Below are 13,374 nucleotides of genomic sequence, written 5' to 3'. Positions count from 1 at the left end.
TTGTAACTTTTGCTATGTGAGAATAATGTTGTAATTCCCATTTGTGAATTATTTCAAGATTTCAAAAGAAAAAAGGTGCCGAAAATCCTTAAAACTGAAGATTTCAGAGTCAGAGATTGAAAACATGCTTAAGGAGTAAAGGAGTTGACCAAGGTCTCCGGAGAGATCTTTGAGGTTGTGTCTGTCATGGTAGTTCAGTGGTGGTGGGTTTCTTAGTGTGAAAGAGGGAGGTGCTTTGGTTTTTTAAAAGCTGTGTTGGTTTAAAGTGGAGTAAATACAGTTGTTACAAAGATAATTGCATGTTCAATGTAATTCTGTTTCTAAGCTTTTAGTTGAGACTCAGTAGTCCAAGCTGCAGATACCAGGCTTCTCTCAAAGTGCTGTCACAGTTGTTAATGAAGGTGCAGCAATGTCCATCATACTTTCCAGGTAGTCTTAATCTTAAAATTTAAGCAAAGATTTGTTTTGGCCAAAGGTGCTGGTTAGGAAAAAAGGTGGAATAATTTGCTTTATTTAAACACTAATAAGTCTGAGATAAAATCTTCTAATGTGTAAATCCTTTCTACTTTATTGGGTTAATATGTATATTAGAGTGCCCTGGCTAGTCCTGCTAAGTGTAAATGCCGTTGTCCATGCTTATGTCTTCCAGTAGCTGACAGTTCAGTTCAGGGGAGCTAGCAAGTCCTTAGTAAAGCAAGGTGGTTACTTGAATTTACCACAAGGTTTGTGTGTAAGTTCTTGCCTTCTCCTTCACCACCCTGTTAACATGCTCATGTAGCCATACTCGGGTCACTGGGAAAAGAAGTTGTTCTCAGATGTGAGGTTGAGCATCCTTGAGCACTTTTTAAATTCCTGGTATTTATACTTCTCTGATGGAAAGATTTATTTATTTTTGTATAAAGAAAAACACTTTTGTTTTGTGTAAGGTTTAGTCAAAGTGTTCGTATTCTGTTGTATAACAGTATGGGGAGCTGGGCTTTAGTTTTGAGCAGTTAGCCTTAATTATCTTTGAATTTTCAGATAGTGAAGTTTTGACGTGTACCTGGAACAGCTGGCGGGTGTTATGTGTATTGTTGATGTGGCTGGCATCAAAACTACACAGATTGTGCTCTCACTCTCTTTTGCATTATTTGTATATGCGTGTGTGTGTATGCGTGTGCTAAAATGTAAACTATTTTACCTTTTCTTCCTTTCACTTCACTAAATTATATTCTCTATATTACTCTTGAATGTCATAATTTGGTGAGTATAAAGGCCTGCAGCTGACTAGTTTTAAAGTCTGCAAATGATCCATGCCGCACAAAAGATCATCTTAAAAGTAAGCATGCTGACAGCTTTTCCAATAGTAATCTTGGAATACAAACCAGTGTAGAATCAAACTATCAGGGAGACTCAGTCTGGTGGGTGCACTTCTACCTGATTTTAATTAGCATTTCTATGTCTAGGTAACTGAGTTCATAATTCCAATGGAAAAATACAGTGTTAAATTTGCAAAATGCGACATCCGTCAGTTGATGGTAGTTAGCTCCCTGATTTATTTGACCAGGGAAGAGGAGAGAGAAAGGGCATTTTTTAGAATTTTATAGTAAGGTCTCTTCATTTGAAGGATGTAATGTTGTGTTTTGACATTTTTCCTATCTAAAAAAAATTTTGCTTGATGCTTATTTTTAAAAGTAACAGACAACTGAAGTTGCATGGGGTTTGTTACTGATAAAAGTGAAAAGTCTGGATAAATGATTTCTGTACAGTTGCTAGAGTCAGGGCACAAAGCTCTCAAAATCTGTAAGCGCATAGTGCGTTATACAAGGAAGGATATGCAGGGGCATGAGGAGAGAGTTCTCCAAAAAGAAAATGATCTTATGCTGGTAAACTGTTTTTAGTGTTGATTTTAATTGGGAGCCCCTGGAGTAGGCTCTTTGGAGAGTCTCCTTGGATAAGACTGTGGCTGGAGACAGAAACAAAAGTTACTTCCTTCCAATAGACAAATGAAGTGAATGAAAATCCTCTGTAGCAGCAACGGCCCCTTTCAAAGTTAATCTTCCTCAGAATACCAGAGATAAGTAGTTAGTTACCCCAGGACATGTCTAAATAAACATTCAAGAAGATGGACAGAAAGGACTCCACATCACATATGGTAGTAAAAATGACACACAATTTTCACCATTATTTGGGGAATTTGGAAATGTAATGGCAAACTGGAGGTTTTCTGCCAGTTCTGTCTATGTCTGCACCTTCACAGAATCAGTACGGTTGGAAAAGACCTGTAAGATCATCGAGTCCAACCTCGGGGGGGGGGGGGGAAAAAAAAAAAAAAAAACCACAAAAAAACAAAAAAAACCAAAAAACCACAAAACCCACGCCACACAATAACAATAACAAGCCACAACCCACCCAACACCACACAGCACCATGTCCATCAAGCTACATCCCACAATGCCACATCCACACGCTCCTTGAATACCTCCAGGGAGGGTGACTCTACCACCTCCCTGGGCAGCCTATTCCAGTGTTTCACCACTCTCTCAGTGAAGAACTTTTTCCTAATGTCTAGCCTGAACCTCCCCTGTCGCAACTTGAGGCCATTTCCTCTAGTCCTGTCACTAGTCACTTGGGAGAAGAGACCAACACCCACCTCTCTGCAACCCCCTTTCAGGTAGTTGTAGAGAGCGATAAGGTCTCCCCTCAGCCTCCTCTTCTCCAGGCTAAACAACCCCAGCTCCCTCAGCCGCTCCTCATCAGACTTGTGTTCCAGACCCCTCACCAGCTTCGTCGCCCTTCTCTGGACACGCTCCAGCACCTCAATGTCCTTCTTGTAGTGAGGGGCCCAAAACTGAACACAGTATTCGAGGTGCGGCCTCACCAGAGCCGAGTACAGGGGCACGATCACCTCCCTGCTCCTGCTGGCCACACCATTTCTGATACAAGCCAGGATGCCGTTGGCCTTCTTGGCCACCTGGGCACACTGCTGGCTCATATTCAGCCGGCTGTCGATCAACACCCCCAGGTCCTTTTCTGCGGGGGAACTTTCCAGCCACTCATCCCCAAGCCTGTAGCGTTGCCTGGGGTTGTTGTGGCCGAAGTGTAGAACCCGGCACTTGGCCTTATTGAACTTCATCCGGTTGGCCTCAGCCCATCGATCCAGCCTGTCCAGATCCCTCTGCAGAGCCTTCCTACCCTCGAGCAGATCAACACTCCCTCCCAACTTGGTGTCGTCTGCAAACTTGCTGAGGGAGCACTCTATCCCCTCATCCAGATCATCAATGAAGACATTAAACAAGACCGGTCCCAAAACCGAGCCCTGGGGGACTCCGCTTGTGACCGGCCGCCAGCTGGATTTCACCCCATTCACCACAACCCTCTGGGCTCGGCCATCCAGCCAGTTTTTTACCCAGCGAAGAGTGTACCTGTCTAAACCACGGGCCGCCATCTTCTCTAGGAGAATACTGTGGGGAACAGTGTCAAAGGCTTTGCTGAAGTCCAGGTAGACAACATCAACAGCCTTCCCCTCATCCACTAGGCGGGTCACCTGGTCATAGAAGGAGATCAGGTTGGTCAAGCAGGACCTGCCTTTCATGAACCCGTGCTGGCTGGGCCTGATCCCTTGGGTAACCTGCACGTGTCCCGTGAGCGCCCTCAAGATGAGCCTCTCCATAACCTTCCCCGGCACCGAGGTCAGGCTGACAGGCCTGTAGTTCCCCGGATCCTCCTTCCGACCCTTCTTGTAGATGGGCGTCACGTTGGCAAGCCTCCAGTCATCCGGGACCTCCCCCGTTGACCAGGAAACATTGAACCACCTTGAACATAGTGATGAGAGTTTCAGATTCTCCCTTAAAGCTTCTAAGTAAGTTCAAGGAAAACTGTTAGAAAGCGTATCGTATTTGCTTAAAACAAAAATGCTCCCCCTCCACTACTGCCAAAATCTCCTAATGAATAAACAAACAACAAAAACCATCAGAAAACCAAATAGCGTTTAGAGAAGATTGGAAAAACATGTTTTTTGTTTGTTTTTAATCCATTAATATTTTATACTGAAACATTAAATAATTGTTCCCCTGCCTATGTTGGTCTCAGATATGTTCAGTTCCATGCCAGAACAATCATCCTTGTGATTCAAACATGTCAGCGTGTCTCAGGTAACAGGATTCAATGGGGCTGGTAATGAACATAACGATCTAGAATTTAGGCAGTTGATTGGCCTCAGAAAAATCTGAGTTTTATTCTTACCTTTTAATAGAGCAGCAGTAGGATACACATGAAAGAGGTATGCAGTTATCCAGCTTCCATAAAGCTTTCCTGCATTATTATACAGTGAAGAACATGAAATTTTGGGAGTGCCTTGCATGAGTGAAGAACTTGTGTCCCTGAATTCCTGCTGTGAAATTGGTATGGACACAATGATATGTAATTTTTTTTTGGTGGGTATTTTTTTGTTTTGTTTTTTCCTTCAAGATAGTAAGGCGATTTGTATCTCAGTAGTGAACCTTGTCCTCAGCAGGTAGGGATGTCAAGGTATTGTTTCGATCTGGTAAAGAGGCCTTGCTGGTTCTATATGCCCGGTATCATAATTCTTGACCTTAAAAGAGCGTTTGCTTTTTTGCTTTCATGCTTTTTTCCACAGTTTGAAAGCAGAAAGCACATTCTCATGTTCTCTGATTTAATTAACACTTATCTTAAACTCTTGTCCTTACACCAAAGTGAGAAAATTTTATGAACATTGGGAAAAACTTCATCTATCCTGACAGACTGCATTTTTTCCACTCCTGAAGTACTGAAGCAGTTAAGGAAATTAAACTAATCTGTGACCATTCTGCCAATTGAAGTCATTAATACATGGAATTTTAATGTCTAATTTATAACATTTAATAATGATAATATATACTTTTAAAGCCGTGTTATATGCATTAAACTTTAGGCTTGTGTAAGTAATAACACTTTGCTTTATGTAAACCCCACAGGTAAATCAGTTAAACATCACATAAAGTGACTTCAGAAACATACGTACTGAATATGATTTTGATCTTGCAAGTAAAATTTAATAAGTAAGACCTTATAAGTGCTACAGGAACACAAAAGATATGTTGATCTTAAATTTTTTTTTTTGTTAAAAACCATTGTCAGATTTAAAGCATAAATAAATATGTAGTCCAGAGAAAAGTTTGTGTGCTCTGTTACTGTGGTGAGCCTTTGATTAGGTTGGTTTTGTAAGATAAATTAGATACTCTGGAAATGGGACACCTTGTCATATTTGGGATGAGTATCCATCAGTTACAGGTTTTCTTCATGTCTGTTCTAACATAATTGTGGTATGTAAGATAATTCAATGGCAAGTATTTTAAATGAATACTATAACTTGCTCCCATTTTAAGAAGGATGGCATGCAAACAGAAAGTTTGCTGTACTGAAAACAGAGCTGTGCACAGAAGGTGACAAATGAGTCTGCCGTCAAAGGGAAGATTGGCAGTCTACGGCACATCCACCCAGCTGAGGCACCAGCCTGACTGCTCTGGGCTTGTCATTATTTTAAAGATCCGGATTATAGATTCATCTGCAGCAGCAGCTCAACAGAAGGGCATTTGTTCAAATGGTCTGTAACATTAGTAAGTGTGTTAGCAAAACAGCACACATCGCTCCATTGTAACTGTTGCTTTAATTTTGCCAATAGTATGGTGAACATCGTTATAATGATGTTAATGCCACAGCTTTATGAATAAAAAAAATAATTTGGCAAATATTATTACTTTAACCATGTGGTTTGGCCAAAGTGGTATTTTAGTCATAGAAACTCACCTTGGAGAGCATATTTGGTAGTTTTCCTTTATTCAACAGAGTTTTATTTAAAGTTCTCAAAGTTCTTGACAAAATGAAAATAGGACAGGTGTGCCTGGACCATCCCATGTCTGCGTTATGCTGATAAACAGGAACTTCATGCATGAAATTGGGTCATATGGCCAGAGATTGAAATTACTGGCAGTAAATTTGCTTAAATACATTAGAACAAGACTTTCATATTGTATGGGACATTTAAATGTATTGTAGCATTTGGAGTGAATTATTGTTCTGGGTTTTTAATAGTTTCAGTTGGTGTTTTTAAATCTGATGGGAGCATCAGATTGCTATTTAGCCATCTCTCTCATAAGGCTGGCGGGGGGAGAGCGCAGCAGCATTATAAAATTCAGAAGCATACTCCTGGGAGCTTAACAGTTTTGTGTCCAATAGCCCTGAGCTTAAAATTAAGTTTCAAACCTCCATTTCTTTCCAAGTGAAGAGGGCGGGGGGAAGCGAAGATGCCTCTGCCTTATTTTCCTTAAAATTATGTACTCCATTCTTGCACTCTTCAATTTAGCTGTCTGTATTCCACCTACACAACTGTGTAATATCTGTGTAATAGTCCCTTCACTGTCAACGTTTTTGGGACACACATAGTGATTGTGGGGTTTTTTTGCCTTATTCCTTGGTCTTTTTTTCTATTTCTTTGACATTTTTTCCCCGCCCTGGTTTTCTAACTACTGGAGTCATGAAGTGACGGTAAATTTGTTGACCTTACAGTGTTCTGTTGTCTTTTGCCTAAGTTTTTGAACACGAAGGAAATGATACTTTACATTGTGTTTAAAGGGAAGGGGAAAATGTGCTGATAACTTCTGTTTTTGAGGTACTTCAGGAAAAGAATGGTTTCTGTGTACGTAATCTGTATAAAATCTTAAATACTCCTGTAAATAGTTGTGAGTTAGGGTGACTGCTTGAAATTGAAGATTTGAGGTAATCTGGTGTTGCAGCATTTGTCATTAACCTAAAAAGGTTTAATACTCCAAGCATTGTTGTCACTGCTTAGGAGAATAATATCCATGTGAGATTACGTTCTAGAATGTAAAATATTTGAGAGTAATTACAGTCAGATGGTACATGTTGCTGTGATTTCTACCAATTTTTACCTTGAATTCAGAACTACTGTTTATGAATCCTGTGGGTAGTCCAAGCATGTCCTAACGTTTGTAGTTACTTTTGAAAGTTTTTTTAATGTTCTTTTCTGTGACTCATAAAGAGATGCCAGCTTTCTTATAAATACAAAATTTTGAAAGCAGCTGGGGATAGCCCATCATGTCCAATTATTGCACGTCACGTTTATTAACGTCTCACTTTAGTCGCCTAAAAGCATTTGCCAGGATGTCTTGCTTTTTTCAAACTTTAAGTCTGAGCAAGGAGTTCTTCCAGGGGTTTTGAAATACACATGAACACAAAGTTGCAGTTAGGTTTTGTATAAACTATTCATATTTGTTTATGGTGAAACTTTCTAGGATATATTGTTCTGGTGTCTTACACTGATTTAAATTCCATTCATTCTTCACTGAAACATACAGTGATTCGCTGAACTTCTGCTTTAGTTTTTTATAAAATATAATTTATATGTAATTATTTTCTGAACTGATAATGGACCATACACATGATTACAGTGCACCACTGTATCTGGGAAGTGGTGGCAGCTGAGGAGGAAGGAATAGGGAAACGGAATCAACCGTTTATTCCTTGAAATTGTTTTGACTCATAAATTGCCTGTGAGTGGTGTTTTCTTCACCTAATTACACAAATATCACTTTTCACATTTTGAATATAAAGAGGCTTTTTTCTATTTTGGAAACCACCAAGTTTTCATCAGTCTGCATGTGAACATCAATTAGACTTTGTTAGGTTGATTTAAATTTTGCATTCATGTCTGAAGTACTGACTTAATTTTCTAACAGGCGAGTAGAGGTGTGTAGTAGTGACCAGCATAAGTAGTAAGGAAGTGTTTGATGGCATTGTCATCTGGAAGTTTTGACTTTCATTACTGTTTTAATGGTTTTAGTCACGTTTTCATGTTACTGTTCAAGGCTTATGCCACAGAAACCTAGGCTAGATTTTAGTTGGAAATACCAACTGGTGCAGAATAAGATGCATGTTGATAGTTATGTATGTAATGGAAAGTTGTGTGCTCTCTTCCTATGCTGGGGAGATGTTTCTGTCTTGGCAGAACTTAATTTTTTCCTGACGTGAGCATAAAACACCACGCTCAAAATTCTGCTCATGGTCTTAACTGCAAGGCCACCGAATCAGACTCGAGGATTTTAATTGCTTTGTCAACACGTAATATCTTTTAATTTTGAACTAGAGAGGGTTTTTCTTAGCTTCCTAGAATGAATAACTTCCGCTTTTTCTGGTCAGCACTTCATCAGAAAGTTGATTGCGCTCAGCATTAGACTGATTTACAAGGCTTAAGTATAATGTAACATTTTTAAATCATGTTAGTTGCACTGGCACATTACAAAGACTTTTAAAAATTCTAAACTCATTTTTGTTATTCAGTCATTTAAAGAATAACTTTATCTTTTAGCATATACTAGAAGACCAAGGGTATAAGCATCCTTAAACTCTCATAAATGTAAATATATTCAATTTAAAATGTGCTGCGTATGAAATGGTGTCCTTAGAATAACTGTGTAAAATATGGACCAGATATTTCAGGATCTTTTCTTGCTTTACTAGAATTCATTTCCACTAATTTTTATAGTCTCATTTACTAGCAGTCGTTGTCAGTACCAAAAGAAATCACTGTGTAACAAACTAAACTCATTATCAGTGGACATGTTATTTTGGTGGAAGGCAGCTGCAGATTGTATGACATAGTATTCTGTACTATTCATTTTTTCCTTGTGTGTTTATGCCTATGTAACAACTGTTAAGTCTTTTTTCCATTGTTCTTGTTCAAAAAAAAAAAAAGCTTTGAAGTTACTTTAAGCACAGATGAGCTCTGATTTTGAAGAATGTGTTGTAAATGTGGTATAGAGAACTGTACTAAAGTTGAAGCCTAATGGAAGAGTGGTGTGTTCCTGTTTGCCCCGGCTTGGTCTCCCCTGTGTCAAGTGGCGTGAATTTGTGGCACTGAAGGTGTACGTCATATAGGGGTGACAGTTTACTGCTTCAGCACGTTCCCTGTTCATTTCAGCTCCTCTGCAGTATGATGTTGCTAGTATAACACAAGAAGTGGTATAGTGTAAATGGGAGTGACTGGGGAAATTTCTGAGTTTAAGATATAATTACAGTCAGAGAGGAGAATTATAAAAGCCATATGTATGTCAGTCTCTTCCAGATCTTTCATCCCCTTTTGTTTTTAGTGGAATTTGTGTATTCGGTGTGCATGGAGAAGTAGGAGCTATATTCAGAAAGACTTTAAATGATGCGTTAAAGGGCTCTGGACTTTTACCTGCCACAGCCCCTGCATATCTGTGGCCTGTGTAGTGGTGAAGCTGCTGAAAATCTGACAGAGCTCGTCAAGTGCACTGTTTATAAATACTTGATAACAATGTTTACAGCTCTGCAGCAGCACTCTTTTGGGTGGGGGAAAAAGGGAGGTGATGTCAAACCCTCTGCTTTATCCTCATCTTCATGAAAAGTCGTGTTCAGTTCAGGATTTGGTGAGGTAAACGTGGGTCCTTATTCCCACCCTGACTTCAGTGATATTCTTAGGAGCCAGCAGCGAACGGATCCCTCCCCTCTGGGGCTGCCTTGATCTTCAGAGGCTGATACCAGATACAGGCAAGAGCTTGCTGTTCTATCTGCATTGTCCATCTTTACCTTAATGAGTGAAATGGTTAAGTATCCGAGGGGGCGAGCCTCAAGGAATGTGTCTTCCATTTGACTTGAATATTTTGGTGGATAAAGGGAGAGGGAGGGAGAGGAGAGAGAGAGAAATCCACTTACATCACTCGAACTGCATTGAGTGTGTGCCTGTGTGCAGGTTAAGAGACAGACTACAGTGTCTTTGCTTTCTGCAGGAAGCAGCAATGCCGTTTGTATCCTAAGAGGAATTTTTTATTTAGAAAAGGAAGCATTCTTTCTACCCAGGAAATGGCTTTCCTTGTGCGTTGCTATGCCAACTGCCTGCAGCCATGGTCTTCCAAAGTAAGCACAATAACGTAATTATATTGGCGTATTGCATTCAGACTCATGATTCTCTGGGTTTGTGTGTGTGTGTAACTGTGTTGTATTTTTGTTGCTGACTCTTTGGGCGGTAGACGTGCTTGTCTTGATTGCGAGGAACAGGCATCATAAAATTAAATGTCCATCAATGTCATGCTGCTGAGATTAAACGTGCAAACTTGGTTAGCTGAGTGGAACAGAGATCACTGGTCACTACTCTGTCAGCGTCGTTAGCAGCCAGGGGAGGAGGTCCCTATTCGCGTGCTCTGCCCTGATTTTGGGGGAGTGGAGGGTGGTGGTGGAGGGGGGGGGAGGCTGCGTGTGTGATTGCAAATGAAACAGGAGTATTAACAATGCTTGGCTGAATGCTGGAGGCTGGTTCCTGCACCCTGACTAATATAATACTGTATTAAGCCTTTTTGAGGGAGTCTCTGTGCAGTCAGCCATTTTAGCTTTTTTCCTCCTTTTTCTTCCCATTCCTCAGGCTCAGGGAACGGTTTTGTTCCCTTGGATGAATGCTGGATATGTAGGGTTTCATCAGGCTCTGTACGTCCTGACATGCTTAGACTTTCAGTCTTACAAAAATGGAGACTAATGCTGTCGTTTGGATTGCTGCTCTGCACTACAAGTGCGAGGGGGGTTTTGAGCTTACCAGGAGTGACACTTTTGGCTCCAGCTTGGTTTCCTCCCCTCCTCCTCTTTTTAATTTAATGCCGTAGAGAGTGACTTGCCATCCATAAGAAATTGGTACATGATGTGTAAATTCAGTTCAGCTTGTGTTTCTTCATTATGAAACCACTTGCAATCCCGGCTAACCATGGAGTTATGGGCCAGCAGGAGAAACACTCAGTAAGTATTGCAAATTCTGTTTGTTCTATCAATAACCTGTCAGGGGCAGACTGCATGGAGATTGAAACTGCTTGTCGTCCTGCTCACGGGCTTTCCTCCTTGTGAATTTAATAGTAGGTTTTGAGGGAAAGCTGTACCTGAGGTGGCATTAGAGTCGGTGGCTGTATTTAAGATTGTTTTTAGCTTAGAAAAGGCAACTCTGTAGGTTCTTTTGAATGTTAAAAATTTACTGAAAAAATGCTGGCATACTTTCTTTGGGCAAGAAGCTATGAGTGTTCAGTTAAAATCGTTATGCATTTGTTAAAACTTTCAAAGAAATATTCAAGCTGTATAACAAGTGATATAATTGTAAATGGTGATAAGAATGGATTTATTCTGTCTAGTGTATGGTACTAGTGCGCTGTTGCCTTGTAGCGTGGCATTTAACATCTGTGATACACTTCTGCTGAAAATGCAGAAACTGTTAGTAAAACATGGAATGAACAAAAGGCGTAAGTACTGATGCTTTCTAATTGATCCCATGAGTCAGCTACACCTTTGTCATCCTTTAATCCCATAGGCTGCCTGTGTTTATTGTTTGGGAAAAATGCATTCATAAGCAGAAGAGCAAACATCATTTAACAAGGCCTCAGGTGTCAGGAATTAGAAATTTAGGTTTTACATGACAAAAAGATTCTAGAAGTATAGATTCGTATCACTCAGCTAACACATTTAAATCTTCATGCTAGATTTTATATGGTTCAATATAATTTTCAATCTTACAATTTGTTTCTTGAAAAGATAGTTATATGTATGTTCTGTGCAGAGTGTGTATTAGAATTTGCATGGGAATGTGTACAGTATGTTCAGCATATACAGCTAAGAATCATAAATATTGGGAAGATGCGACAGCAGGAACTTCTTAAAGGAGTAACATTTCTTCAAGTATTCAGTTTTGATTGTGTAGAAATACAGAAACTAATCTAGAAACATTTCAGAATGTGACTAGTGGATTTTTCTTATGCATGTAGAGACATATTGCAGTTTCTTGTTTTGTTCTTTTCCCTTCTTCCTAATTGCATCCTATGTATAAAAGAGTTCATGTTACCAAATCATTTGGTGTTCATGAAATATTTAGAACTTAATCTAAAAAAAGTTCTCCTTTCCTTCTAAAACTCAAGTACTGAGGAAGCTGAAATAGAATTAGGATACCTTGAATTTGCAAATAGGAATAAAATGAGAAAGCTACATACGTATTGGTTTTTCCTGCTCTTTCTACTCTTGAAAGACTATTGATGAGTTCTAGATTGATTCTGGTAACACAGCAAGTCTAACTAATATAAAATAATTGCTTGTAGATAAATGAAAAAATTAGAAAGAGACTCTACTTTACAAGCTCTGTCATATTTTAGCTGTATTACTTTGAGTTAATTAAATCACAGAGATAAATTTCACTCTCTGGCCCAAAAGGTAGGAATAATAAAAGGGAAAAGGTCAAGGTATTGCTTTACAAGAAAATTAGTTTACTTTAAGAAATGTCCACGTATATGTAAGAGAAAGAGATCATACTTTGACATAGGGCTGGCACACAACTGCAGATTTTGCATGAACAAAAGCCATAGTTTAGAGTTTATATAGAAGTTAAAAATGAAACTGTTAGGACACAATGTAGCTCAGCAAAACCCACCACTTTGGCAGTGAAAGTTTTTCCGTGCTTGTTCTCCACGTAGAGGTTATCTCCATGCTTGTTCTCCAGGTAAAGGTAATTTTGCTTGGAAAATGGGACTGAAAGATGTGAATTCTTGGTAGAGAGGGAAGGCAAGCTTGGAGTTTCAAGGTATACAAACTTTGTCTGTCTTTGCCTAAAGGGCAGACTTACTGAATTAATCATTATTGGTGATGAGTTATTTTCATGTTAGTATGTTCCCAGCATCCTAAATCTGTTACTGATATCTGACTTGATCTTCTTTCAAGGAGAGAGCCTTAATTACTTCTGTGACATCCCTGTCTAAAGTCTCACAGCTTGATTTTCTGGGACAATCTGAAATTGAATTCAAAAATTTCCTGTGGAAGGTTTCACAAAATTGTGTGAATTAATTTTAGTTAATGCTGTTAAATCTTAATTTCACACTAGTTTAGTTAGGGAATGAGAGATATGGGTTAAATCTACTGTTCTGGTAAATGGTAATCACCATGTTAACCATGGTGAGAATGGAGGGAGTGAAAAATTGTGTTGTATTTCCTAGATTACTTAATATAAGAAATAAAACCAGCAGCATCAATCAAGTGTATTGATCCTACATGCCTCATATTTCATAAATTGGAAGAGTTCGAAGCAGTGCTATGGATGCTTATCTGAAGGTGTTGATCCTTGATACACAACTGAAAGTGGTGTTCCTTGATACACAAATGTTGTCATCTGCTGAACAGGGAGTGAAAGTATGCTCTGAGTGAAAGACGGCAGAGAAGTGAAAGCTGGATTGTTGAAAAAAGCGTTCTGCTTAGTTCTTGTATTTAAAGTACTTAACCAAACTTCATGTAGTTCAGTGACTTCGTTCTACTTGGCTGTATCCTTGCTGGTTTTAAGGGTCCTCT

At 39.4% G+C, this 13,374-nt stretch overlaps 1 protein-coding gene across 6 annotated transcripts in view; it reads left to right on the top strand.

Annotated features, from left to right (window-relative positions):
* The window catches only part of RAPGEF2 (Rap guanine nucleotide exchange factor 2), a 197,807-nt gene that overhangs the window by 115,563 nt on the left and 68,870 nt on the right, over positions 1-13,374 (top strand). For 3 of the 6 annotated variants that reach the window (XM_059818077.1, XM_059818076.1, XM_059818075.1), the window contains exon 1: positions 10,741-10,800. The exons of the other annotated variants lie outside the window; for them this stretch is intronic. In XM_059818077.1, coding sequence (XP_059674060.1) covers positions 10,741-10,800 — 60 coding nt within the window. Of the gene's footprint in view, positions 1-10,740; positions 10,801-13,374 lie in introns of those variants that run through there. 6 annotated transcript variants of the gene reach the window in all.

The sequence above is a fragment of the Gavia stellata genome, chromosome 5, assembly GCF_030936135.1.
Source record: "Gavia stellata isolate bGavSte3 chromosome 5, bGavSte3.hap2, whole genome shotgun sequence".
Lineage (NCBI taxonomy): Eukaryota > Metazoa > Chordata > Aves > Gaviiformes > Gaviidae > Gavia > Gavia stellata.
Note: the sequence above shows the minus strand (reverse complement) of the source record. Positions and strands in the feature narration are given on the sequence as shown.